Source organism: Misgurnus anguillicaudatus, chromosome 7 (assembly GCF_027580225.2).
Source record: "Misgurnus anguillicaudatus chromosome 7, ASM2758022v2, whole genome shotgun sequence".
In the NCBI taxonomy this organism is placed as follows: Eukaryota; Metazoa; Chordata; class Actinopteri; order Cypriniformes; family Cobitidae; genus Misgurnus; species Misgurnus anguillicaudatus.
Genome location: NC_073343.2, coordinates 30,758,476 through 30,784,422, shown reverse-complemented (window position 1 = coordinate 30,784,422; position 25,947 = coordinate 30,758,476). Strand labels below are relative to the sequence as shown.

At 38.3% G+C, this 25,947-nt stretch overlaps 1 protein-coding gene and 2 long non-coding RNA genes across 3 annotated transcripts in view; 1 reads left to right on the top strand and 2 right to left on the bottom strand.

The window, feature by feature from the left end:
- Nucleotides 1-8,624, bottom strand: part of msrab (methionine sulfoxide reductase Ab) — a 53,283-nt gene extending 44,659 nt beyond the window's left edge. The window contains 1 exon segment of the mRNA XM_055172831.2: nucleotides 8,019-8,624. Coding sequence (XP_055028806.2) covers nucleotides 8,019-8,208 — 190 coding nt within the window. The 5' untranslated portion in view covers nucleotides 8,209-8,624.
- A 644-nt stretch (nucleotides 8,625-9,268) lies between these two features.
- LOC141365371 (uncharacterized) lies at nucleotides 9,269-23,505 on the bottom strand. The gene is made up of 4 exons (XR_012370598.1): nucleotides 23,127-23,505; nucleotides 22,497-22,584; nucleotides 12,915-13,010; nucleotides 9,269-10,030 (listed from the first exon to the last, which is right to left on the bottom strand). It is a non-coding gene; the product is annotated as an uncharacterized lncRNA (long non-coding RNA).
- Nucleotides 20,529-25,679, top strand: LOC129417945 (uncharacterized). Its single transcript, XR_008635914.2, has 2 exons — nucleotides 20,529-21,792; nucleotides 24,940-25,679. It is a non-coding gene; the product is annotated as an uncharacterized lncRNA (long non-coding RNA).
- Nucleotides 25,680-25,947: the final 268 nt, after the last annotated feature.

The following is a 25,947-nucleotide window of genomic DNA, read 5'->3' as shown; positions in this document are numbered from 1 at the left end:
GGTGCCAGTCTGCCTCCTTTAACTGTGCCCTGCGATTGTGCCAAGATACGCCTTCGCCAACACCGCAACACCTTACCAGCCACTCCGCCAAAAAGGACAAAGGGAGAAGAAAAGAGGAAAAAGGAAATGAGGCGAGGGAGCTTGACAAAAGAATCAGAAGAGGACTTTTTGTTGGAACGGCGAGACTGGAAATGGGATTTTTCTTTTACGAAACTTCGGACAGAACGGATCTAATTGGTGTTTCATTTGCTCCAAAAAAAAAGAAGCAGCGGCAATGGTCTTTTCTAATATCAGACGCAGGAACTAAACAACATTCACCAAAATGACTTTGGATTGAATCTTTGATCTAGCAATTGTTCAACTACCTTATGACTCCAAAACCTGGAGTATTACAGCACATGTTTTGGTCGTCACTGGCATCTACTTTTGAAGACACCAGAATGCCGCTACTCTTTAAAGCACACGCCCAATAACATGGACATATGGGTGAATTCTGATTGGTTGGAAGCATATCACAAGTGTTGGTGTCGAGCCATGTTTACTTTGCCTAAATGCCATGGCACCTTGCATATAAAAATACTTTTGTAAGATCATCAATATTTGGTTCAAAAACTTGCAATTTTTTCACTACTGTTATTACAAATTCAACTTGTATATTCCATATCAATCAATACATTTTTCCTGACACGGGTATAGGCAAACAAACCTGCTGTTAAAAAATCATCTATACTGTGTATATAACCTCTGCCTGCTGAGTTTATAACACTGAATATAAATGAAAAACAAAGAAATCTCAGTCTGAAGGCGTCTTCACCAACAGGGCAGGCCTTCGTGTTCTTGTTAAACATTTCACATTCAACATCGTATCTATTGGACCGTTGCAACACAAGCTCATGCTGGGTCAACTTAAATCAGCTCAAGACACTGGAGTCACCGACAAGTTCAAGTGCCCGTATGTCCCCTGGAGGCGACTGCTGATGCATTCATACCATACTTCTATTCAAACCTGTATCCAAGCAACCATTTCCGGTTGCTATGGTGAGGACAGGGCCCCCATCATTGCTATAGTTTGCAAGTGCACGTAATCTATGAAACACCTCCAGCATTCTGATGCCTACGACACGGAGAACAAATCTAAGCTAGATACAATAGTTAACACAATAGTAGAAATTATTAAGTAAACTTTAGTACTAGTTTTGTGGAGCACTGAACAACTGCCTTGGAAAATTATTGGTGAAAGAGTTAATGATGGATAGCAAGTGTGGGTTACAATAGTCAACTAATTGACTAGTCATCTAACAACCAATTAATGAATGAAGTTGACTTGATGTATTTTTATTAACAAGTTGCATTCATTTTTTAGCATCGCCACTACAGACATACCTATTCAGACAGACATGATCTACAACATAATTTTATGGAAATTTGTATGAATTTTACGAGGCTGATTAATTTGTACGCCCACATGTTTTTGTATGTTGGGGTTAGGGGTGAGGATTCGTAATGGTTTTTATAATAATTGTACGTTTGAGTACGATTCCCTCCGTATGAATTTATGTGATTTAGCCAACTTCAAAAGACACTCCACTTTCCCTGAAAACATGCTCATTCTCCAGCTCCCCCATAGTTAAACATTTGTTTTTTATCATTTTGGAATGCACCCAGCCGATCTCCGGGTCCGGCGGCACCACCTCCAGCGTAACTTAGCATAATCCATTGAATCTGACTAGACCACTCAGTGTCGCGCTAAAAAATAACCAAAGAGTTTCTACATTCCTCCCATGTAAAACTTGACTCTTCTGTAGATACACTGTACACCAAGACCGACGGAAAACCAAAAGTTGTGATTTCTAGGCCGATATGGCTAGAAACGAAAATAGTCCTCTGCTATTGAAAGTTACCAAGGGAACTATTTTCAGGCACCACATAATAGAGACAGAGCGCAGTTATGCAAATTTTAAAAAACACGCCCACCGGGGGGAAACAATCCAACCGTCTCCATTGACTTTGTATTGAGAGAGGCCGCCTTCTTGTCATTTCTGGTTTATAACAAAAAACAGAATAATGCCTTGTACAGCCAACAAGCCCAAGAACCCAGAAATAAGCTTCCACAAGCCGTCGAGACGCAAAACCCAGCCTTTAAGGAGAAAAAAGTGGATCGCCGACTTAGTAATACTATTAGTAGAACTGCGTCCACTAGGGGAAAACTATGAAAAGTTGTCTGTTTCCACTTTTGTGTCTTTAAACGCTCGTTTTTTGAGGTCGACAGCCTATAAAAACCTAACTCTGGGCTCCCCGGCTCCCCAGCTGCATATATTGCCACACAGCAGCTCCCAGGCACCACTCTGGTTTTTTTTTTGTTACAAGCCAGAAATGAAAAGGAGGCAGCCCCTCGCAACACAAAGCCAATGAAGACAACCGGACCGCCTTCCCCCCGGTGGGCATGGCTTTCAGGTTATGACGCGCCTCGCTCTGTCTCTATATCATTGCGCCTCTTGCAGCCATGTTATGGCAGCAAAGTCCTTAATTATTACGCCAGAATGAGAGTATAGTTCCTATATCGGCCTAGAAAAGCGCAAATGTCAATTTTCCGTCGGTCCCAGCACACAATGCTACCACAGAAGAGCCAAGCTTCAAACACGAAAAATACTGGAACTCTTTGGTTATTTTTCATGCTAAATGATCTAATCAGATTCAATAAGCCATGCCAAAAGCGGCACCGCCAGACCCGGAGACCGACCAAATGGACTCCAAAACGGCAAAAACCAACTTTTTTTCTAGAAGAGCTGGAAAATGAGCACACCCCCAAAAAAAAGTGTAGTGTCCATTTAAATGCATACAAATTCCTGTGAAATCAGGATGGACATCTCCGGTTGGTGCATCTCATGCTGTTATATAAGCATTCTGCTTACAGACAATTTCAGCAGTAACTACATAAACAAATAGTTTTCGTGGAACAAACATAACTTTTGGTTACTGCAAAGAATCAATAACAACAAAGTCCTTTTAGAGGTTTTTCTGAAGAACAAGCCAAATGAACAACAAGTAGATTACCAAATCAAGCGTATCAACTACTACACTGAGCTAACGTTTCTGTGTAAAATGTGTACTATATAATGTATGCAATCATAACTACAGATTGGCTGCCAAACCTCCCTTCACATAGCGGTGATCCATAAATGCCGTATACCCTCGTCTTTACGAAACCAAAACATTAGTTATTTTCGACGAGGTATTTGTTCAGTTTAGCAACTAGTCAGACCATTAAACAGACAGAGACCGCTCAGACATTCACGTGCATCCGATGAAACCGTCTATAAAATGGCTTGTCAAAATGAATGTAGGCCAACTTTTAAAAATGTATCTTGACTCCTACATTCTGTAATGTTACATTGGGGTCTGTTTATGAACACACAACAATATCCAAAGTCAAGAAAACAGCTTAATTATGATTGGTACAAGTGCCAAATTGTGGTATTTCAAAGTAAAGCGGCTTATCAAACAAGATAGAGAATGTGGGGCACGATTTGGCTTCATCCATCACTTGCTTGAATTGTTTAAAGTTGGTGCTGCATTCCAAAATGGCAGCAGGTCTAAATGTGATTGGCTTACAAGCTGTTAGTTAGCACAATTTGTTTTTAAAAAAACATAACTGTGTACATGTTTAAATGTGAAAATCGGGAACACAAAGGTTATTTCAGACATGGAAAGCTGAGGAGCTACTTTGATTACAGTTTTACTCAAGTCACCATTGTGCCCTTGAGCAAACCTTTTAACTACAGCCTGTTCACGGTGAACTGTGTCTCCTATTTATGTATTCAATGTTGCTTTGGATAAAAAGCATCTGTTAAATACTGCTGCGAGCAGGGGGTGATGGAAAACCACTAGCAACCACCCAGTCACTCTTTACCGAATTGTTTCTTCCCCAAGGTCACAAGAAATTGCTCTTTAAATGGCAACGAGTTCAACTGCACACCCCTTCTTAGGATACACTTAAAAAAGATGAATTATTCCTCTAAACAAGGCCTATCTTACTCAAAACCAACACTAGTGAAGTGTGTGAGGTGTGACCACAAACTTATTTCTATCACAAATTTATGGCTGCATACATACATTGTTACAATCTTGCCCTAGGGCTGGGCGGTATATTGAGGTTTGGTATTATATAATCGGATGACAAAATATCCACCTATATCGGAATATGACCCTCAAGAAGGAAAACCCTGCCTTTCAATTTTATTTTCATCATTAATGTTTAAGTAAAGGTAGTTGTGACATCTCGCATGAGGATTTGACTTGCACGTAAACATTTATTCCACTTATACAGAGATATTTATCATTATATCGCCATTCATCCCAAAATTTGGGCCAGTATCACGTATCCCTATTACTAAATAGGGAAAACCAACAAACTTCTGGGTATTTTCCTAGTAGCTCTGCCCACCTAATATCATAAAACTAAAAATCTAGATGTTTTTTATAAGATGCTCTGCACAAAGAGAGAAGAAAATGCACATAACATCTGTCTAATAAAGACATTTAATTAGAGAGGCGTGACTATGACAATGACATCATCAGATTTTCTCAGGCTGTTGGAGGATAAACTATGCCAGGATTGCAACAGCAGGTACGGTTTGATCATCCTCCCCAAAACCTTGTTCCTACCCCCCATAGACGCAGAGGCCCGGAAGCTTCCGCCATGCCGTGACAGCGAGCTGCTTCGACAGAAGGGCCGGGAATGCGTGACGGGGCGGAGCTTTCATGCGCATAATGCACAGATGGGCCCCTGGACACTGCTAGGGCACCAGATATCCCAGGATGCACCAGGCCAGAAAAACTGTCATGGTCCTATCTGAAGGGACAAAATCACCTGATTGATTGTTTGTTGGAGATAATATACTTACAGTACATTATTTATTTACAGTACACAACACCGTTATTGGAATGAGCCCAGGGAACGATTGTGCCTAGTTTTCCTTTAAAAGACAAACTCATTTCTGCCAAGGGGCAATACATTTTTTATGACTTAGTACATCTAACCATTGCAGACAATAAAATAAGTGAATCTGGGCTTCAATAATGCACTAAAGTTCTTAAGAGCTTTATCTTTATCCCTCATCAGACCATTCAAGCTTAATAACAGAAATAATGTTTGACATCACAGAAAATCAATCACATTAATCAATCGGAAAAGCTGTTTCCCCACGGTTCTCTCATTAATTATTTTTATGGACATTAATGTCTTTATGTCAAATTTAGGACAGGTATTGGAGGGGATTACACAATGACCTTGTTGGGTTCCTTGCAAACTCATTTAAATACTGTTACATTTTGTGTTTATGTAATGATTATTATAACTGTTACTTATGCAATTTATTTTCATCAAGCTTAAATAAACAGAAGCTTTTAATCTAATTGCAATTTTTTGTGACTTTAATTCAGTGTGTAAATAAATGCGCTCTAGGTTGGTCCTATTACAACATTCATTTACAAAGGGTAACAGAAACATATTTTAATATTTATAATTAGAGATTGCGAACCATTGGGATATTAGTCAACACTGTCATAGAAAAAGAAATGAAAGAAAGGTTAGAAATAATTCTGTTAAAATATAATATAATCCTATCAGTGGCGCTCTTCGAAGGGTGCAAATTCAAAATATGTGTTCGTAGTGTCGTGTGTTGCTCATGATGTCATAATATGTTTTGGTTGCGTCATGTGAACCATGTGCATCATGCATCATATCAAAAAACGTGTCTGCCGAAAAAGTTAATGATAAAAGAGACCCACAAAATTTTTGCAAGACACTAATTTAACATGCAAACGTAAAGGGGGTCGCACACCGGCCGCGCCGTTCTAAAAAAAAAATCGAACACATTGTTTTCTATGAGTATACGCACACCGGCGCCGCCAGGTGGTCAAATCCCTGTCACGCCACACAGCGCCACTCACATAGTTTAACATTAAACAACATCATATTTGTCCCAAATCATTAACGATTAACATTGGCTGCTAACGTATATTTTGCATTTTGAAGTAGACGCTATCTGACGAAGCTCGCGCTATTTAATGTGCACTTCCGGTTTACGATACCTCCGAGTTGTCCTAGACCAACTCGACGTGGCGCGACACTGAGCTGCGCGACCGGTAGGCGATCCCCTTAAGCGTCTCTTTGATCATAAACCCATACGGATCGTCTGCAGCTGAAAAATATTTTGACATGACACGCAATGCACATAAGTTAACATGACACCCTGAACACATATTTTGAAATGACGGGCTAAATTAATGTTGTGACAAGCTTCGCATCGAAAAAGAAGTCACCGGCTACCACTGGATCCTATCATGATAGCAACGGTATAACTCTAGTAAAAGATCTGCTTACAGATAACCTGTCCCAATTCACATCCTACATAGCATTCGAAATAAGAATAAGTATGTAATAAATAATACCATGTTGAAATGAGTATCCTGAAAAGTACGGAAAGTCTACTATTTCAAATAGGGATGCACAATTAATCGAAAAACTAATCAGAATTACATTTATGGGTGAGACAAACATAATCGCCAAAAGCCTCAATTACAGTTGTCCATTGTGTGCATTTCCCAAGTATGTTGGGCACCAAATACAGTAATGAATCAGAGATTAGAATTGATAAATTGATGTGTCCTTTAGCCATTCATTTAGGATTTTTTACTAACAACATAACCTTCAATTATTTGTGATTTACATAATATTATTTAGCTTTGGATGTTTAGAATTGACCATGCAGCTGCTTCTCAGAAAGTTATAAAACATTTAAAAACTTCAAATGTAAAATCTATTATCGACAAGTACAATATCAAGGCGAATAATAATTAATTATGATTTTTGTCATAATCGTGGAGCCCTAATTTCTAATGACAATTTAAAGTGCTAAACCATGGGTGCTTCTCCCCTTCACACTGTCACAGGACTAAGTTTACATTTACATTCATGCATTTGGCAGATGATTTAATCCAACGCAATTTACATTGATAAAAAAAATTACCTTGTAATGCATAGTGTGTGTTTTCCCTGGCGTCTAACCCATGACCTTTTGTGTAAACTAATTTCACACAGTATATGTAAAATGGTTATATAACATAGATTTGACAAATGACATACATTTCAGAGTACTTTCAAGCACATTTTTGACTCTCTATTTTATTGTAGAGGCTTCTGTATGAACTCTATGGGGTGGTTTCACGAACAGGGTTTACCATAGTCCCAGATTAAAATGCATGTTTGAGCTGCTTTAATTTATAAACACCTTGCACTGACATATTTTACCATATATCAGTGCTATTGTTTTGTCTTAAGATGCACACCTGTATTGTTTTTTTTTTGTAAGGTTTGTTTGTAAAAGCTATTTAAATCTCCTAATATAACTAAGGCCAAGTCCTGGATTCATCTAAACCCTGTCAGGGAAACTGCCCCTATATCAAGTATGCAACATTTTTATGTTATCATATTTTTAATGCTCAAAATTAAAACTTCTGAATATTTTAAAACAGGATTTTGCTTTGATTTCTTCATCTTCACATCCTTTAGGAAGGCTAGTTACATTGAATTAAAAAAATAAATGAATGCTTCAATAAATAATAATAAATAATAATTTTATAGTATTATGTATGTGAAATAATACACAAAAAAATCTGAAATGCAAGAAGTAGATGTGTGATCATATTATGCGTGTTTGACTGCAAACGGAGCTGCGCAGACCGTTTGGCATATGACATGAAGTATCGCGAGAGTTCTGACGTGAAGTCAAATGCAACTTAAAACTTCACGTCACTTCCTTCATGCGTTAGTATGTGTCAGTACTTAAATACTCTTTTCTTACGAAATGCAAATTTTTATATAAAAACTGTACTTTAATGGCATCGTTAAGGCGAATTGGGACTCTGGTGATGAACGGGATGTTGTGTAACCGTAATGCATGTTTCCTTACATAACCCGCTGCGTGGCAGCCCTGTTCATGAAAGACCGAATTTACCTGCCACGATCAGTTTCTCCTCTCTGCCTTTCAAAGATCGCTCTTTGGTTGGTAAAGCGCTCTTGTTTGCCTCACTGAGATGAGCGACTTTCAAACACAGACCGAGCTGCAGGATGATAATGACGACGACGACGTGCGTGCGCACTCCTGCGTACCAAAATAAACACGTCCACTTGAGCACGGGCGCCATGGAGCTGGGGGAGGAGCGAGGTAACGGCCTCGCCTACCTCGTGAATATTCATTAAATGCTGGGGGGATTTCGCAGGCTGAATATTAACTAGCCAGAGGTTAATGTGACTTTGCCACAAAGCCTTCTGTGCAGTATGCGCGGGTAAGAAATTAAATTAAAATAAATATCCACATTAAGATAGCTGTTCGGCATGCAAATGAGCTGCTAGCTCCCCGTCACTTCGTCTGCAAACTGAGCATCTGTGTGCTGTCGTAGACGGCGCAGGGCTGCATACATTAAAATTAGCATCTGGAAGACATTCATCTTGATTATTGCGATTTCTGCGCATGTAATACTTGCATTAGTTCCTTCCATTGCAGTTTTGGTTTTATTTAGTGACAAGTGTCAAAATAAAAGCCTGTTTTAAAAATAAAATACAAATCTGTAGAGCCCGTTAAAAATAGATGCCCTGCTTATTGAAGTCCACCCCCCCACCCCCAAAAAAATTGATGTTTCATTTGGCTTTTAGTATCTATATGTTAGCCTTTTAATATCTTTAAACTAGTTTGCTCCTAAACATTGACAAAATGTCAGTGAAAAATGCAAAAAAAAATAAGCACTTCAGTACGGATTAGCTGTATTCATGACATCAATCTGCATTTCACCTTCTCATCAACTTTTAGGGGGCGTGCACACCAACGCTTTTACGCCCGCGGCTGGCGCAAGTTTTCAATTGTTTTCAATGGAAGCTCAGCGTTTTTCAAAGAAGCCAGCAGCTAGCGGTTTTCTTCCGCGCTGAAAACCGGCGCTCGGCGGTTTTTCCGCACACGGCGCTGAGCGTCAAGAGTTGAAAGAGATTCAACTTTGCGAGAAAAGCTCCGCTCGTCAATGTCAGTTCTCACACGGCCGCCCAATCACAGTGGAGGAGGGGCGGGACATTACCACAGCAACCAACTGGCTCACAGCTGAAGTATCACAGCTACCAAAGCGCTCAGCTGAAGAAAGCTGGCACTCAGCTGAAAAACAGCTGGCATTCGGCGTTGTCCAGGCGTTTTCAGCCGCGTTTAAAAGTTTTGGTGTACACAATCCCTTAGGGGCTGGACACACCAAAACTTTTAAACGCAGCTGAAAACACCTTGAGGGTTCCATTGGAAACAATTGAAAACATGCGCCGGCCGCGGGCGTAAAAGCTTTGGTGTGCACGCCCCCATAGGCTGTGAGGTACCCAACACTAATGGCTATTTTAAAAGTCCTGCCCTAACTTCCTGTTTCAGTGGAAATTACGACGTCGAACAAAGCTGTGCCTTTCAAGGCACTTAAGTGTGCCTTTAGGTCCCAAATTTAATGTGGAAGGCGAAAATACTTAAAATAATGTAAAATTAATATATTAATTATTAAAATAAATAATTAATGCATTTATACTTATGCAGTGCTTCAACCTTTATATCAAATAGGCAAATATTTTCTGTATACAGAAAAAGCATGCGGACCAGCAACAATCCAGAAAATTCTATTAAATTCTTTAAAATCTGAAATGTGGCCTTTTATTGTTATTTGTTTGGATTGCAGGTGCACTTTTATTTCCTATTTTCAACCATGTTCAGGCTTTTAGAAGTATCTAAAGTAAATGCTTAATACATGGTCATAAAGGTACGAAACAAAATAATTAGGCATGCTTTTCATCATTTTTACATTCAAATTGCAGCCTCTTATCTAAGTAAAGGAATGAGTATGATGTCCCTTATAGAGGTGTCTGTAAAGGGCAGTATCACAGTCTTTGATATTGCATTGCAAATAAGACATTAAAACAAAACCTGGGAGGGAAATTACTGGATCATGGTATCTGTAAACAGAGAAAGACAGAGATGAAGTGATATATATCCTTGAAGAAGCCTGGAAGAAGGTGCTTTAACCCTTAAAAATCTTAATTGTCGAACTCCAAAGGTCAAAAAGGTTGGTTTTCACATCTGTTCATTTCATAGGAGGTCTGCAATTTTGCAACCCTTCTGAGTAATGCTTAAATATAGCCGAGACGAGACCTTTTTGTGCAATTATGTTATTTTCTATAAATATATATATATACAATAAACACATATCAACCTGACAACATGTATCAAATTCTAAAGATATAGCTTTAATTTTTCTATATGGCATTGTGAAGCACCTTTATTTTATACCGTATAAGTAAAAATGCTGGGTTAATTTCGACCCAGCATTAGGTTGGAACTTATTAATGCAGAGTTGTTTTAAATTGTTTGAAAATAGTTTATCTAACATATGTCATGGACAAAAACATAGGACTTTATTTTTTACATAATGGCAAGAACTGTGCTGCTACACAGGTGACTATTTTTTGTTGTTAAAAAAGTGATATATTCTGATACTGTTTTTCACATTTGTATAATGTTGTATTGCATTCAGCTAGGAAATCTCTCTCTCTCTCTCTCTCTCTCTTTCTCTCTCTCTCTCATTTGATGCTTCGCAATTCTCATAGGTCTGTGAACTTCAGTGGGTGGTGGAATGCTGAACTGGTATTTCTTTAAATGGCAAGAAAAACTGTTGTTAAGTAAAAGACCGTGTTTTAGATCGGAGCAAAAATGAGCTGATCTCTCTCTCTCTCTCTCTCTCTCTAGTAAGGAGCTGGGGATAAATTTGCAGCTTTATGCGTTCCTCTCCTTTCCGTTAGAGGGCCATTAACAACTGATCGTTTACATTTACGCTCCTGGCAGATGCTCCTCGTACCAGCTGGATATTCAGATCATACGAGCTCGAGTGTGCAGCGATGCCAAGAGGGCCGAATATATGGATTTTGTTAATGACAGATTACAGTAGGTTGAAAGCGAGAGAGAGAGAGAGTAGGGGAAATAGGTAGATATTCGGAGAGATAAAAAGGAGTGTGAGAGATAAATGGCTTCACAGGATGTGTTAATCAGAGATTAATTAAGGCCATTTCAGAGGGGATTGGCCTACTATTTTTTGGCGAAGGTTTGATGGGTTCACTTTAAAAGTTGATTCGTTTCATGAAGGCATCTATGCCATAGTGGAGAGTGTTATGAAGCTTTGACTGCACACGCGCGCACGCATTTTTCTGATTAACATGAGAAAGAAAAGAGGCAGTCGACTGTCGGGTGTTTTAGCATAATTGTGGCTTTGCTGGTCTCACTCGAGTGAGATGCCTAATTAAAATAATAAATCACGCTTCTGCGTAACAGCTAAAGAAAATCTTTTTTTGTTGTTGCTTTTTTTCACTTCGTTCGCTTACATTTTCACTCAGACGCTCGGAAATGTATCGTGTCAGTGTCGCTGTGAAGGTCACAGTGCATCCAGAATGTCCAATCCGATCCCATGTCAACCCAATCCCACTTCAGGATTAGCTGGTGAACTCATTAACGGTTGGTAGATATCATCATCCCCCATCACCGTAGCTGTTTTAACCTTATAATAAGACACTCTTACCCCACATGGCATTGTCAGATTACAGTGTTCCCATAATCCTGCACAGACTACATAAACGTACCCGTCTCTGCACCTCTCTCTCTCTGTTGCTTTTTTCTCTCTCGTTCTCTCTCTCAGTCCCATTTATTTTTTTCTGGTTGTTGCGTTCCATTTTACACACTTTTAAATGATCAGGAATGGAACCGCATACAAATTTGTTGAGGGAGGCAAAGTCCTATTGTTACTGTTGTTATTTATCTATTAATATTTTATTAATCCAATATGATGTTTAGACAATTTCTGTCTTAAACTAAATATTACTTTCTATTTAAATACTTATATTAAAGGGGACATATCATGAAAATCTGACTTTGTCCATTTTTAAGTGCTATAATTGGGTCCCCAGTACTTCTATCAATCTAGAAAATGTGAAAAATATCAACCCAGTAACTTAGTTTTTATAAACCATTCTCTGCAAGCATGTGAAAAAATAGGTCATTGAAATTTGGCTCCCCCTGTGATGTCAGAAGGGGATAATATCACCCCTTAATCTGCACTATCCAACCACGACACTGCCCAAAATGTCACATTTTTGCTCACACCTATAAAGTGGCAATTTAAACATGCAATAATAAATTATCTATATGATATTTTGAGCGTAAACTTCACATACGTACTCTGGCATCTTAAAAAAGTCTTGTGTAATGTCCCCTTTAACATATAATGTTATATAAGTTTTAAACATTTGGATTTGTACATATTTTTCACAACCATGGGTTGAAACAGCCCAGCATTTTTAAAGTGTAACTAATCATACAGTAACAACATGTATTTTTTATGCAGCATTTAAGTCATTCTTTAGGATCTACAATCTGACCCAGAATTGGGTCAAAAAGGGACGAAACTACCCATTGGGTTAAATTAACCCAGAAAAATATATATTTGACCCAACAATGGGTTAAAACAACCCAGAATTTTGGGTTGAACAGCGTATTGGGTTTGTCCCTTTTTTACCCAACGCTGAAATAATCGTTTATTTTTGTATTGTCAATCATTCTTTCAACTAAACATTTTGTGGAGGTATTGCCTACCTTACCGAGAAAATTTATGCACACAGCACTTACATTCAATAACAATTATAAGTTAAACCCATCTTTTATTCTAATTTCAGTGGGCATTGATATTATTGGGCAAATCCACACACACAATTTCTCACTCTTCCTCGTCTTTCATCCTTCTGGCTTCATGTTTCCCTCCACCCCCCTTTCATCTTGTTGGAGCTCCTTTCTTACCTGAAGCTTGGTTTGGCATCCTGTGCTGAGATTACGTTTAATCTGGACACGTGCCACCATCACCCCCGCCCTCCCTCTCTGCTCTTGTGCAGAAATCTGTGGATGGAGGCAGGGTCGTAGTAAGGAATTCTGGTCTCTATAAAGTGTATTGCTCTGGGTGCATTAGCTTATTAAAAATTAAATTATTGTAGGGCCAACATTTGGGAATCAAAATTCAAATCTTGAAATCAAACAAAATATTTTTGAATTTTAAATAAAACATTATCATATAAAGTATAATGAATGATTCTGTACTAGTCTGTCTCACAAATCATGTGTAACATTGACCATGTTAACTCTGTTGAAAAGGTCAGATTACCTTATATTAAAGCAAGATGGCTTTGGAAAATGCTCAAATCATGCTGGATCACAAAGACTCTTAAAGTTATTAAAGTAACTGTGTCATGCCAAATATTTTGATAACAAATACCAGATACTAATTATTCAAATACGAATTATTCAAATATATATTTTACACTACGATAACATTGATAATATTTAGTAATGCAAAATATGTAAAATCATAATTGCTGTTTTATACACGTAAACAAAGTACAATACAAGAAGTCTAAAGGGAATGTGGAGGTAACGTCACACAGTGTTGCATTATGGGTCCTCTGCCATATTTGCAGGATCGCCCGTATGCCGCTGTATTTGGATTTGTGTGTTGGAGGCTCTGTTTGGATTTTCTGTCAAGATTTTATTAAATGTTGATATTGTTGGTCAGTACTGTTCGATCAAGAACTGCCATAGCAGGTCACACGATCGTTCAGGGAGGAAACTGAACAACGGAATACGTTTTTCAGCTTTCTTTCCTGGAAAAACAACAACAAGGGAGAAGGTGGAGGAGCTGACGAAAAGACGCCGGATCGCGTGGTTTGCTGCAATCAGGAGAAAAAAAAAAGTACTTTTCAAAACATCCCTGCATCAGGGAGAGTGTTCGCTGCATTTTCATTCATTCCGTAATTTGTGATTAATAAAAGCAGAACTACCCACCTAAATTATCTTGTTTTCATGCTAACACCGTCAAACTAACTTGTAAATGTTAATTATGTAATTCAATTTAAAAATATTATAATGTAAATTATTGATTGTTAATTATGTAATCATGAATTTCTAATCAACATAACCACATGAGTTACAAAAATAAGTCTGCCCAACACAAGCAAAATAAAACTGAGGTTTTAGACAATTTTGACGATTATACATTTTTTTTATTAAATGCAACTGCTTAAACCCACTTCTTATGACTCTTTAAAATAACATAACTTTAGATGAATACTTAGCATTTTGTTTGTTTTAATAACTTGGCCAAAAACTGAAATTCCATCTTATGAACATGTGTTGATTCATTGCAATTATAAAGATATGTAGGTATTAATACATTGTCAGTAAATGGTATATTTCTTTTAGCTGGTTTGCCAAGAGTCATAGAACTCCGAAAGAAGAAGAAGTGCCATCTTACTATGAGCCTGAAGGGTTGTAAAGCTCTTAAACTCCTCCAAAGTGTACGCACACAATCCAAAAACAAGGTAATTGACCAGACATGTGAGCAAAGGTAGTGCATCTGGGTCCGTAATCCAGTCTTGGGCTGCTAAATCATATGGATCTATGTTGTCTATCTCTGACAGTTTGTCCAAATAACGGTCTTTTGGTAGTGATATTTAGTTTCTCCCAATATAGGGTCCCCTCTCTTTTTCTTTTAACTTCTTAATTTCTTCCGTTCTTCTTCAATTTTACCTAATTTTATCCAAACACACCCACAATTCAATGGCATAGCAACGGTCGGTGAAAGAGATTGTGCCTCTACACATGGCGCCCATGTCCCATAATGCAGCAACACTGCGTGACGTATCTTCACATTCCCTATATCATAGACTGTAAAAAATATGACTGACGCGTCTCCATAGACTTCCCAAATATCTCAAAAATGGCCGAAGACAGAATCTGCGGAGCAGCGATCGTGAGGTGGAGCCATGACATCAGGGCCCCGCCCATTTAACACACAAATCTAGGGGCGCTACATTTAAAAATTGTATACTTCAACATGCTAAGAAATAACTAAAATAACAGAAATCACCATTGGGAAATATGGCGTTTGGCTCATGTCCCATTCATTTAAATCAGGGGTGCCCAAGCTCGGTCCTGGAGGGTCGGTGCCCTTATGAGTTTAGCTCCAATTTCCCTCAGCGCACCTGCCAGAAAATTTGCTTAGTAAGACCTAATTAGCTGCCTTAGGTGTGTTTATTTAAAGTTGGAGCTAAACTCTGCCGGACACCGGCCCTCCAGGACAGAGTTTGGGAAACTCTGAAGAGGGTGGGGTTTATGACCTATACTGCAGCCATCCCCCAGGGGGCAATCAAAATGGTTTGGCTTCACTTTTTAGGACGTGTGTGGCACCCCTAGACTATATCCATTGGCAAATAAATTGATTTATTTAGAAGTGATGCACACAGGATCTCTCGATGCGCAGAACACATATTTTGAAAAAAGGAACCACACACATGACGGGCAACATACATGTTGTGACAAACTTCGCATCGAGTGCCCTCGAAAAAAGAAGTCACCGGCTGCCACTGGTAGTAGCCTAACAAAAGAAGTAGAGACAGAGATAAAAAAGAGAGGAAGTAGTAAGAAGGGGTGGGGAAGTTAAAGGAATAGTCTACTCATTTTCAATATTAAAATATGTTATTACCTTAACTAAGAACTGTTGAATCATCCCTCTATCATCTGTGTGTGTGCACGTAAGCGCTGGAGCGCGCTGCGACGCTACAATAGCATTTAGCTTAGCCCCATTCATTCAATGGTACCATTTAGAGATAAAGTTAGAAGTGACCAAACACATCAACGTTTTTCCTATTTAAGACGAGTAGTTATACAAGCAAGTTTGGTGGTACAAAATAAAACGTAGCGCTTTTCTAAGCGGATTTAAAAGAGTAACTATATTTTATGGCGTAATAGCACTTTTGGGAGTACTTTGACTCGGCGCAGTAACACCCTCCCTCTCCCATTATGAGAGTGAGAAGGGGAGCGGACTTTTCAGGCGAGTCGAAGTACTCCCAAAAGTGCTATTACGCCATAAAATATAGTTACTCTTTTAAATCCGCTTAGAAAAGCGCTATGTTTTATTTTGTACCACCAAACTTGCTCGTATAACTACTCGTCTTAAATAGGAAAAACGTTGATGTGTTTGGTCACTTCTAACTTTATCTCTAAATGGTACCATTGAATGAATGGGGCTAAGCTAAATGCTATCGTAGCGTCGCAGCGCGCTCCAGCGCTTACGTGCACACACACAGATGATAGAGGGATGATTCTACAAGTTCTTAGTTAAGGTAATAACATATTTTAATATTGAAAATGAGTAGACTATTCCTTTAAATAAGAAAAATTAATTAATTAATTAATTAATTAGTTATTTAGATCCTGACACCAGTCATTCAAGGTCAGTCTGAACCGCCTGGTTTTCATTTACTGTAGTGCACACTCACTTTTGGGCCTGTAATAATTAGTAATGCACATTTCCTACTTGTTTTTCTTTACTCTAAACGATGCACCTTTGCGTGAAAGTTTCTAGGGTTAACCTAATCCTGAATCAGAGCTTTCAACCTCACGCAGTAGTCTAATGACATGCGAACGCTTTTATAGTAACACCCCCTGAATATGGTGCTTTCATACGTCTGCCTTAAAGAAAAAATTACAATGTTCACCTGTTAATGCTGTAACTATAAACTCTGAGTGCGTTTATATGGGCGGCCTTATTCATTCAGTAAAGCTGATTATTAAAAATTACCATTTCGTCTCTCTGCTTAAATAGGCCGCAAAATTGATTTGCCTTCTCTGACAATCTTTTCGACATGTTCTTATTATCAGCATTATCACGTACATTAATCAGAAAAGAATTCAGCCGTCAACTGCGTACTTTAATTACAAATCACGCACTTCGCAGACGAAGAAACCGAAACCGCAAATAGCAGGAGTTTAAAATAATTACGACGATCACGAGAAAACGTCGACCCACAGAAACATTCCTTACAAAAATCGCACGTACTGACGTTTTGAGCACTTTCGAAAAGCGTGCAGAGCTTTCTGCCAAAGCCAGACGTTATTACAAAAGGCAAAAAAGCTGCCCCATGTGCGTTTATTATTAATGTGAAGGATTTTATACTGCCAGCAGTATTTTTCCGTAACCAAACACGCGGGCGCAGATGAAATGCCTCTGCACCTCGGAGCGAAGACACATGCATAATTTTGCCGAGCACATGCGCTAAAGCAGTGCAAAATGTAGAAGTGGGTCACGGAGTGATTTGTTTTAGAGAGGGGGTGGAAACTGGGTCACTGGATGCAGAGGCGGCAAGAGGGGGGTTGCTTTTGGGAGCTTCTGTGTGCTGTTGCTGGGCTGACTATTGGGGCGTATTGAGAAAGGAGGGAGGGAGCCAGAGAAACTAAAAGAGAAGTTCCCATCCTTTTAGGAATTAGTCATGTTGTAGGGTCCAGGAGCATCATTATTTTAAGACACACCCGGAGACCGTTCCCAATGCAGCATGACAGCCTCTGGAAGAGATCTGAGGTAAAGAAATGCCTTTATGAAATAAAGCGACGACAAAAAATAAGACATCAATTCTGCTCTTCCACTTAATCAGCAAACCTTAACAACTCGGTTGGCCTTTCTATCGGAGCAATGTGGTCCCAGCTAATGAAATTGCCACTAATATTAAGGGCACTGGATGACACAAGTGACCCAGGGGGAGAGAAGGACATTGATCTCTCTACAATGAAGCGCTCATGCTTTCAGCTGTACACTGGTTTGCACTGCCATAACTAGCATTACATAGACTGTACTGTTTGCCAAACAAAGGGTTTAACTAAATACGTTACATACAGTACACAAACCATCACATAGTATTGCATATATAAGCAGGTTGCCATACAAACCTATAGGCTGAGTTTTAAATGGATATTTTACCCAAAAATGATGTTCTAATCCTCACGTTGTTATAAACCTGCATGAATCTGATGAACACAAAAGAAGATATTTTGAAAAATTATGGTAATCATACAGCTGATTGTAACCAATGACTTCCATAGTAGGAAAAAAAATCTTATCTTATGCAAGTATTGTGATAAATGATAAAAAAATATTTTATTTGGATAAATTGTGAAAAGCACACAGTTGATGGTACCCATTGAATTCCATTGTATTTGTTTTTCCTACTATGGAAGTCAGTGATTACAATCAGCTGTGTGCTTCCCATCATTTATCTAAAAATCTTCTTTTCTGTTTATCAGAAAAAAATAATTCAATTCATCACAATCAGGTTTAGAACAGCATGAGGATGAGAAAATGATGATACCTTTTTCATATTTGGGTGAACTATCCCTTTAATATGCCATCTATGTGCTTTCTTTAAAAATAGCAGTTTTCGTTGGCTTGTTGGGTGCATCATTGAGGATTGCATCCAAAAACTCTCTGCATTTAGACATAATATGCATGCATGTATGTGTGGATGCATGTTAGTGTAGTGTGAACACAATAGCACATGCTGCCATTTTACCCTACCATGCATTTTGTACAGTCACCGCTGTACAACACACACACATATACGCATAAGTGCATGCTCACATTCACATTTGTGTATTGCACATAGGCACACACATTAAGATGTACATATAATGGCCAACTCAGCATTATAGCCATATATCTTTAAAGCACATAAAAGCAAAGAAACCTCCCCTGACACACACACACACACACGTACGTGCAGTTACGCAGTGCTCTCATTTTCCACCACGCATGCTTGTAGGTAGTATGAGTTTAAAATAATAATCTTTCCCTTTAAATTCTGCAGGTTTAGATTTTAAACTCATTTAGCTTTAGTCTTTGTAATCTCGTAAATGTCCTGTTTCAAGGACCCATCTGTTATATGACCTCTTTAAAATGATATAGTGCAAAGACCGCTTCAACTTGACATATGGCTGTTTTTTGTTTATTTATCTATTTTAAGGACATTTTAATTTGATGCTGATTTACACAATATATAAATTCTTGTATTTAAGCAAACAATTTCTTCATATAAGCTATAATTCAGTTCTTCCTAATGCCTTTAAAGACATAAAAAAAAGAAAAATTGCCATGATTGCTGTGAATATTAATGTGTTGAATTCTGATCTCTGAAGACCAGAGGGCGGATACAACCGCTGCCATCATTTTAACATGTAAAATATGAAACATGAATATACTGCAATGTAAACTCACTTAAAAAAAAAAACGCCTACACTTGCACGAATGAGTATTTGAATTGAATTCTTAGCACACTAAAGCCGCACACACATACACAAAAAAATATACAAAGAACACACAATATGCCAATACACACAGACACACGCAGACGGAGCAGGTCCTGGATACTCGTCATTTGTAATGAGGCGATAATCCAGCTCAAACGCTCCTATTTGCTAATCTGTCAGATTATAGATTAAAGTGCGCTCAGAGGACGCTAGCGCAAGGAGGAATGCAGGCTAGGCGCGTGCACAAACACACACACACACACACACACGCACAATGGCCCTAATCTCTTAGATTTAGGTTGGTGTAATTTCGTGAGGCACACACACACACACACACACATAATAATATATATATATATATATATAGCATGGACTCATACTTAGAGTGCATACAAATAAACACTAACGTTCTGTATTAAAAATAGTTGTGAATTTTTATATGCATTCCCCAAGATTTATTTAAAATGTTTCAACTCTATTTAAAAAAGTACATGTCTCAAATCTCAAAATTATTTTTTTTATATCAAACAATTATTTTCATGTGTAATAATGAGCAAATCTCCATTCTGAAATGACTATCTATTAAACAACTGTTTATCATTTGCATATTAAGATGATATTTTTTTTCTACACAGAATATGCTGAAGCATAGGATTGATTTAAATGTCAGATATTGTTCACACACTGTTCAAAATCCAAGACTAAACAGGATTGATCTCTCTTCTTTACTGCTGGTTCAGTGGGGTTTCATGCTTTGAAACGCATCCACATTTCACACCAAGGCTATCGAATATGATGCAGAACATATATAAATAAAATGTACTTTTTTTGCATTTTAAGCTTGTATGCTGTGTCCTTTTGATTTGCACAGATTTTGCACATTAACGAAGTAGTGGCTCTTGTTATATCATGCATGATATATTGCGTACATGTACGCGTGTCAGGGGAGCGTATTGGGTTGCCCCCATACCACCCCCCTTTTTATGATCAGCTGATCACACTGAAAAGATGGAGTGGTCTGGGGTCACAGGTCAATTGTGGCATCCCCCATCACCCGCCTAGTCAGTATTTATTACCATATATTAACCATCAATGTCTAGATAGTCAAATGCACAATTACGTGTCAGCGTTTATTCCATTGTGTGTGCATGCACCTTACTACCAGATAACTGCATGCATTTCTAGGGGATAAGACTATATGCATTTGTGCATGGTTTGTTATACATATAGGATACACACACACACACACACACACGCACACACACAAATATATACATATATATACACATACACGTGTGTATTTTGGTCAGAGAGGGTCTCCCCACCCCTGCTCAGTCAACCCCCTGTGTGTGTAATCCCTGCCAGCTGTCCCCACAATCTAATCTCTCTACCCCGATCAGCTGGGACGTTACATGCACGTGTGTGTGTGCGAGTGTATATGCCTGGGGAAGTGGGGGTGGTGTCAAACGGAGAGCATAAATTGTAGCTCGAGCGTGTGCGCGGCGCAGTGTGTGTGTGTCTGTGTGTGTGAACTCATCCCTTACATACCTGCTCTTTCCCTCTTCCTTTGGATACATATATGCCTCCGTGTTTATATATGTATATTCGTATTTCCTTTTAATTTTTAAAACACGTTTTTAGGGGCGTGCACTGTCAGACGGATTTTTGACGTAGCTTATGGTACGGGGAGGTGTACTGCTTTTTGTTGTTGTTTTTAAAACGACTGCGGCATCCCAGAACCTGATTTCCCCTCTTCTCTCCTCCTGCATGCGTGAAACCTTCCTACCTGCCTGCATCTCCCCTGCCCCCTCCACCCCATCCCTAGAACATCATTCTGCAACCCTGCTCTCCAGCCCAAGCAAAGGAGCTTCATCTGGGGTAGAAAGCTTCGGGCAAGACCCCTGTTCATCTTTGGATGAAGAACAGCAAGAACTGATGGAACTAAACTGGGATGTATGCTCGTCTACGGGGGTCGTTTTCTCCAATAGAATGAAAGACAATTTTATTTTGTCCTTAACGTTAAGTTTTGAAGATATATATGGTGCACTGGGTAAATCTTGTGGCTGTAAAAATTGTGTTGGAATATAATGGCATTTTTAATTTTGTGAATACATGTGCATCTTTTGTTTTATTTAATGTATGCATTTATTTTGAATGTCATCGTCGGCTATGAGTTTTCTGTGATTTTAACCCATACTTGTTTTTAGGTGCATGTATGCTGAGAGTGAGGATGAGAAATAAAAAAGAAAGACAGAGAAGAAAGAGAGAGAGAGGGAGGTGGGGGAGAGTGGCAATAAGGAGAAGGAGAGAGAGAGAACAGACTGTCATAGGGAAGCACTAGCTTTACATTGCGATGCTGGCAGGCATCTCATCATGGCGATGGATGTGCTGCTGAATGGACGATAGGAAGAGAGCACTGCATAGCTTTGCATCTTTACACATCTCTCACAAACAGCCTTGCTGGTCCTCTTTGTTTGGCCGAGAGGCAAGATCTACTGGAAAGAAACAGAAGGCAGGTGAAAGGGCTTCTTGCAGAAATGTACAACAAAAGGTAGATCCTCTTTATCTCTCCCTCTCTCTCTCTCTCTTTCTATCTATCAATCGGTCTCTCATGTAATTTCTCAGGCCATGTATTCGGTGCAGAGTGTAGTCAGCATTGTGGATTTCACCAAGAAAGCATGTAAATTTATTGAGTGGAAAGGGGTTAAAATGCAATGTAAATATGAACAAGAGAAACATTGTGGTCTTGTCTCACATTGTCATTTATGTTTTGTTCTCACAACACATTTAGGCCACTCGACGACGGGATTTAAAACATCATACACGCTCGCACACATCGGACGTGTGCACAGAATCCTTGGATAACGGCTTATGGAAAATGTGCTATAGTGTGTTGTAGGTGTGTGTGCAATTGTGTGAGATGAGGAAATCTTGTATGGGCTGTGCTGCTAACACAACAAAATCCGCAGAAGGACAGGTGTGAAAAAAGGTGTATTGCACAGACTAAATATACTTCAAATACAGAAAAGCTATAAGCATCCGTGTGATACACGCATCCTTATAGTCAGTGCAGACCACACTGTGTGGATAAAGAGCAGCGAAGAGCGATTGTAGGAAAAGTGGAGGAGGAAAACGAGGTGAGAGGATTGGAAACTTGGGTTTGTGCTCTTTGTGTTCACAGTGGACCTTGATTTAATTTCAATACAATTAAGGCACGCGGTGAATGCCAAGAGAGAAGCCAATAGCAGCACTCACCTGAGCTAAAGAGAAACAGAGACTCATCATCATTCAAATTCATGTTCGTCACAGTCACTGCTGAGATTTACTGGATGTTATAGAAATCCTGTGCACAATAAAAATACGTTACATGAACCATCACAGCTCCTTTCACAGGGACTAATCCCTCTATACATGGCACTATATATATTTAAATTAAAAACAAACATACATTGGTTGGACCAAATGCACACAAACTAACACGAGGCCCAACACACATTATCATTTAAGAAAGCCAAAAATCTCTCTCCCATGCCATAAGACTATATTTAGTGGCACAATGATGCTTAGCGGAAGTTGCAATGGTTGCGTTATGACCTACATTTGACATCACTGAGAGAAATCATTACAAATACTAAATTTAAATATCGCTGCATAAGCTTCAGTACGAGATTTAGACTTTTAAATATGCAAATTATAAAAGAAAGAATGTATTATAAATATTTTATACTTCACGATTGTGTCATTTCCGACCGAACATTTGACGCAGTGATTTTTGAGGCCCGTTGTTTTGTGGCCTAGAGTAGCCCAAATATGCATTATAAATAGTAAAACACCACAGAAACATAAACACAGAGGCACACTTTCATGCTTTTATCACAAACCTACCTTTAAAATCATTTCTCTTCAAACTGTCAGCAATAAATCACCCATCCGCTCTGGGCACGTGCCGCAGATGTTAAGAGGGGTCAAAGTTTACGTATTTATTTATGCCTTATTACGATTTCTCCTCACAAAAGAAAGCCAAGCGGGGTCTGGGATGCGGTTCTGCCCCTCAGGGTCGATCTCTGTCGACGCAACACAGGACAATGTGAAGACAATAAAAGCACATATTAATCACCCTGACAGTTATTCCGACTCAACGAGACGTTGCTGGTGTCGCATTTACACTTTAATAAATTTGCACAGGGTGTTAAAATATATATTTTTCTCGGGCAATATGCAACAAAATGAAAATCATTTAGAATACTTTTTACACAGCTAACAAGTTATCTACTTGACAAGTTTTTGTAATAACGAAAAATATATTACAAAATATTTCTAAATATGTAATACGAATTTCTACTAATCACATCACAAAGAAAAAGTTTATTGAAAGAAAAAGTTAAATCAGAAAAAGATTTGAACATTTTATTTATGAATTAGCCTACTAAACAAAACCTATAAAAACGACAAAAACATCTGATGTGAAATAATTCTTGTTTTATGAAAAATATAAGTGTTTTATTACAAAATGAAATTGATGCCTTTAAACTAAAAAATAATCATCTACTAAATGTCTTTATGCCTTTAAATGTATAATTTTCTTGCAAAACCATTAAACATATTTTGCCTAAACATTGCTATCTTTATTTAAAAACAAAGTTAAGAAAAAAATGTTAACCACCTCAGAATCTTGCTAAAGTTTATGACCAAATTTAAATGAATGAAAATTCATGAATTGATTTTATATAATATTTTTATGCTGCAAACAAATATATTTACAAACAAATTAATTTAAAATCAAGAAACACACAGATTTTCAGATTCAAATTTGTTTTGTATTTGTCAAAATGTTGGGCTATTTTATTTAATTATTTAAATTTCATTTAAATAATTTTAATCCTTTGTGTCTAATTTTAACAAACCGGAATTCCATTTTCTTTATTTTTTTAAATGAGAAAACTCGAGCTGTTATCAGCTTTATTGTCCACTTGTTAAATACATTTTTAGCAATTGAAAGAACATTCAGATAGACCTTATATCCGCGTTCGACCCATATACATATTCGTTAGAAACAAATCGGTCCCTCAGTGTAGTACAGAAACGATTTTATTATGTAAATAGCAGTCTTTGCAGGCATGGTCAGGCGTTACTAATGGCAAAATACATGCGCGCGCTCTTGATAATGCGCTGAATGCACGCGGCTGGGCGACTGTCAACAGACTGATAAACGAAGCGCGTGCTTCTCGCCCCTCACCCCCGCACACAATCCGGGCGACAACGACGGTGGGATAAAAGGCCATAATGCTGTCTGGGTTAAAGAAAAACCTACATCGGAAATTTACAACAGACTGATTGAGTTCAGGCCTCTTTGTTACCCAGGCACAGGCTGTTTTCAGATGACCTGAAAGCTTGATAATCACTAGCCTACAGACTTTTCTGTGGCATGTAAATGTTACAGTCATGCATTTGAAAAATAAATAAACATTTATCTAAGTAAACCTCATGCAAAGTAAAATATTCCTTCAGTGTTATTTCAAGGATTTTTTTGCAGAGCATTAAATACAAACAAAACAAACAAATTGGGATAAACACTTCACACAATATTATTTATGGCATGAAAGACATCTGTATTATAATGTGAATACAGTGTGTTGATACACAATTTGGCTAACTATAATGCTGAGAAAGGTTACCCTTATGCTGTTTTTATTTGCAGAAAACATAACAGAGGACAGCAACAGACTATAGACTGCATATGTCTGAAATATACTGCATCATCGTTCTCCAAGACACGTGCCTCCCCTCCCCACCTTCGTGTTTTCTAGGGATCCCAAGAGGTTTTGGGGTCCCTGGGGAGAGCGAGGCAGAGGTCAGAAAAGGGCCCCTCAGGCTGCTTGATATCTAGAGAGACAGGAGGTCGAACCATGTGCTGTATCTTATCCCCCCTCCAATCACAATATTATTCATGCACACACAGAAATAAAACACACACACACCAGTATACCTCAGCAGACACAACTCTCCTGACTTGATGGATACACACTCTATATAGCCAAATATATCAGACAACTAAACTGATTCAGACATGTGATATAGACTAGTGAAACACTTCATCTCAGTATAGTCTTGGGATGTTTTTTTGTTTTTGTTTAGGCAATTAAAGGTTTTAATTGATTGATTGATTTACTGTGACCTTCCCATCAAAACAACCTTTCATAGATTATTTTAATTATTTTGAACAAAACCTTTTTAAAACATGCTTTAAAGAAAGCAATAGGCTACATTAATTTGTGACTGTTGGTTTTACATAATTGCAATACAGGTTACAATTCTGGAGATTGCAATATTAAAAATAAATGCCCCCAAATCCCCCATATGTATTTTGTTGGCTTGTGTGTATATAAAGCCAGTATAATGCTTTTGAAGTTGTAAGGAAATACATTTTTAAAACGGAAATGTTTTGCCTCTTTCTTTACAAGCCTCTGGTAGGATATGCTAATTTTGCCCACGTTTGAGTTAGATAATTAGGATATGCCTTATAAATAGTTAATTATTTATAATATAAAATTCAGAGGAAAATTGTTGCAATTCAATTAAAACAATTCTGCAATATCAAGAGTGCAAGTTTTTATGTTTTGCTTTTGTCAAGTGCGCTGAAGACGCACGAATAGTGAAGATCTAACGCCCCCTGTTGGACAAACATTTTCATTTCAATGTCTTGCCG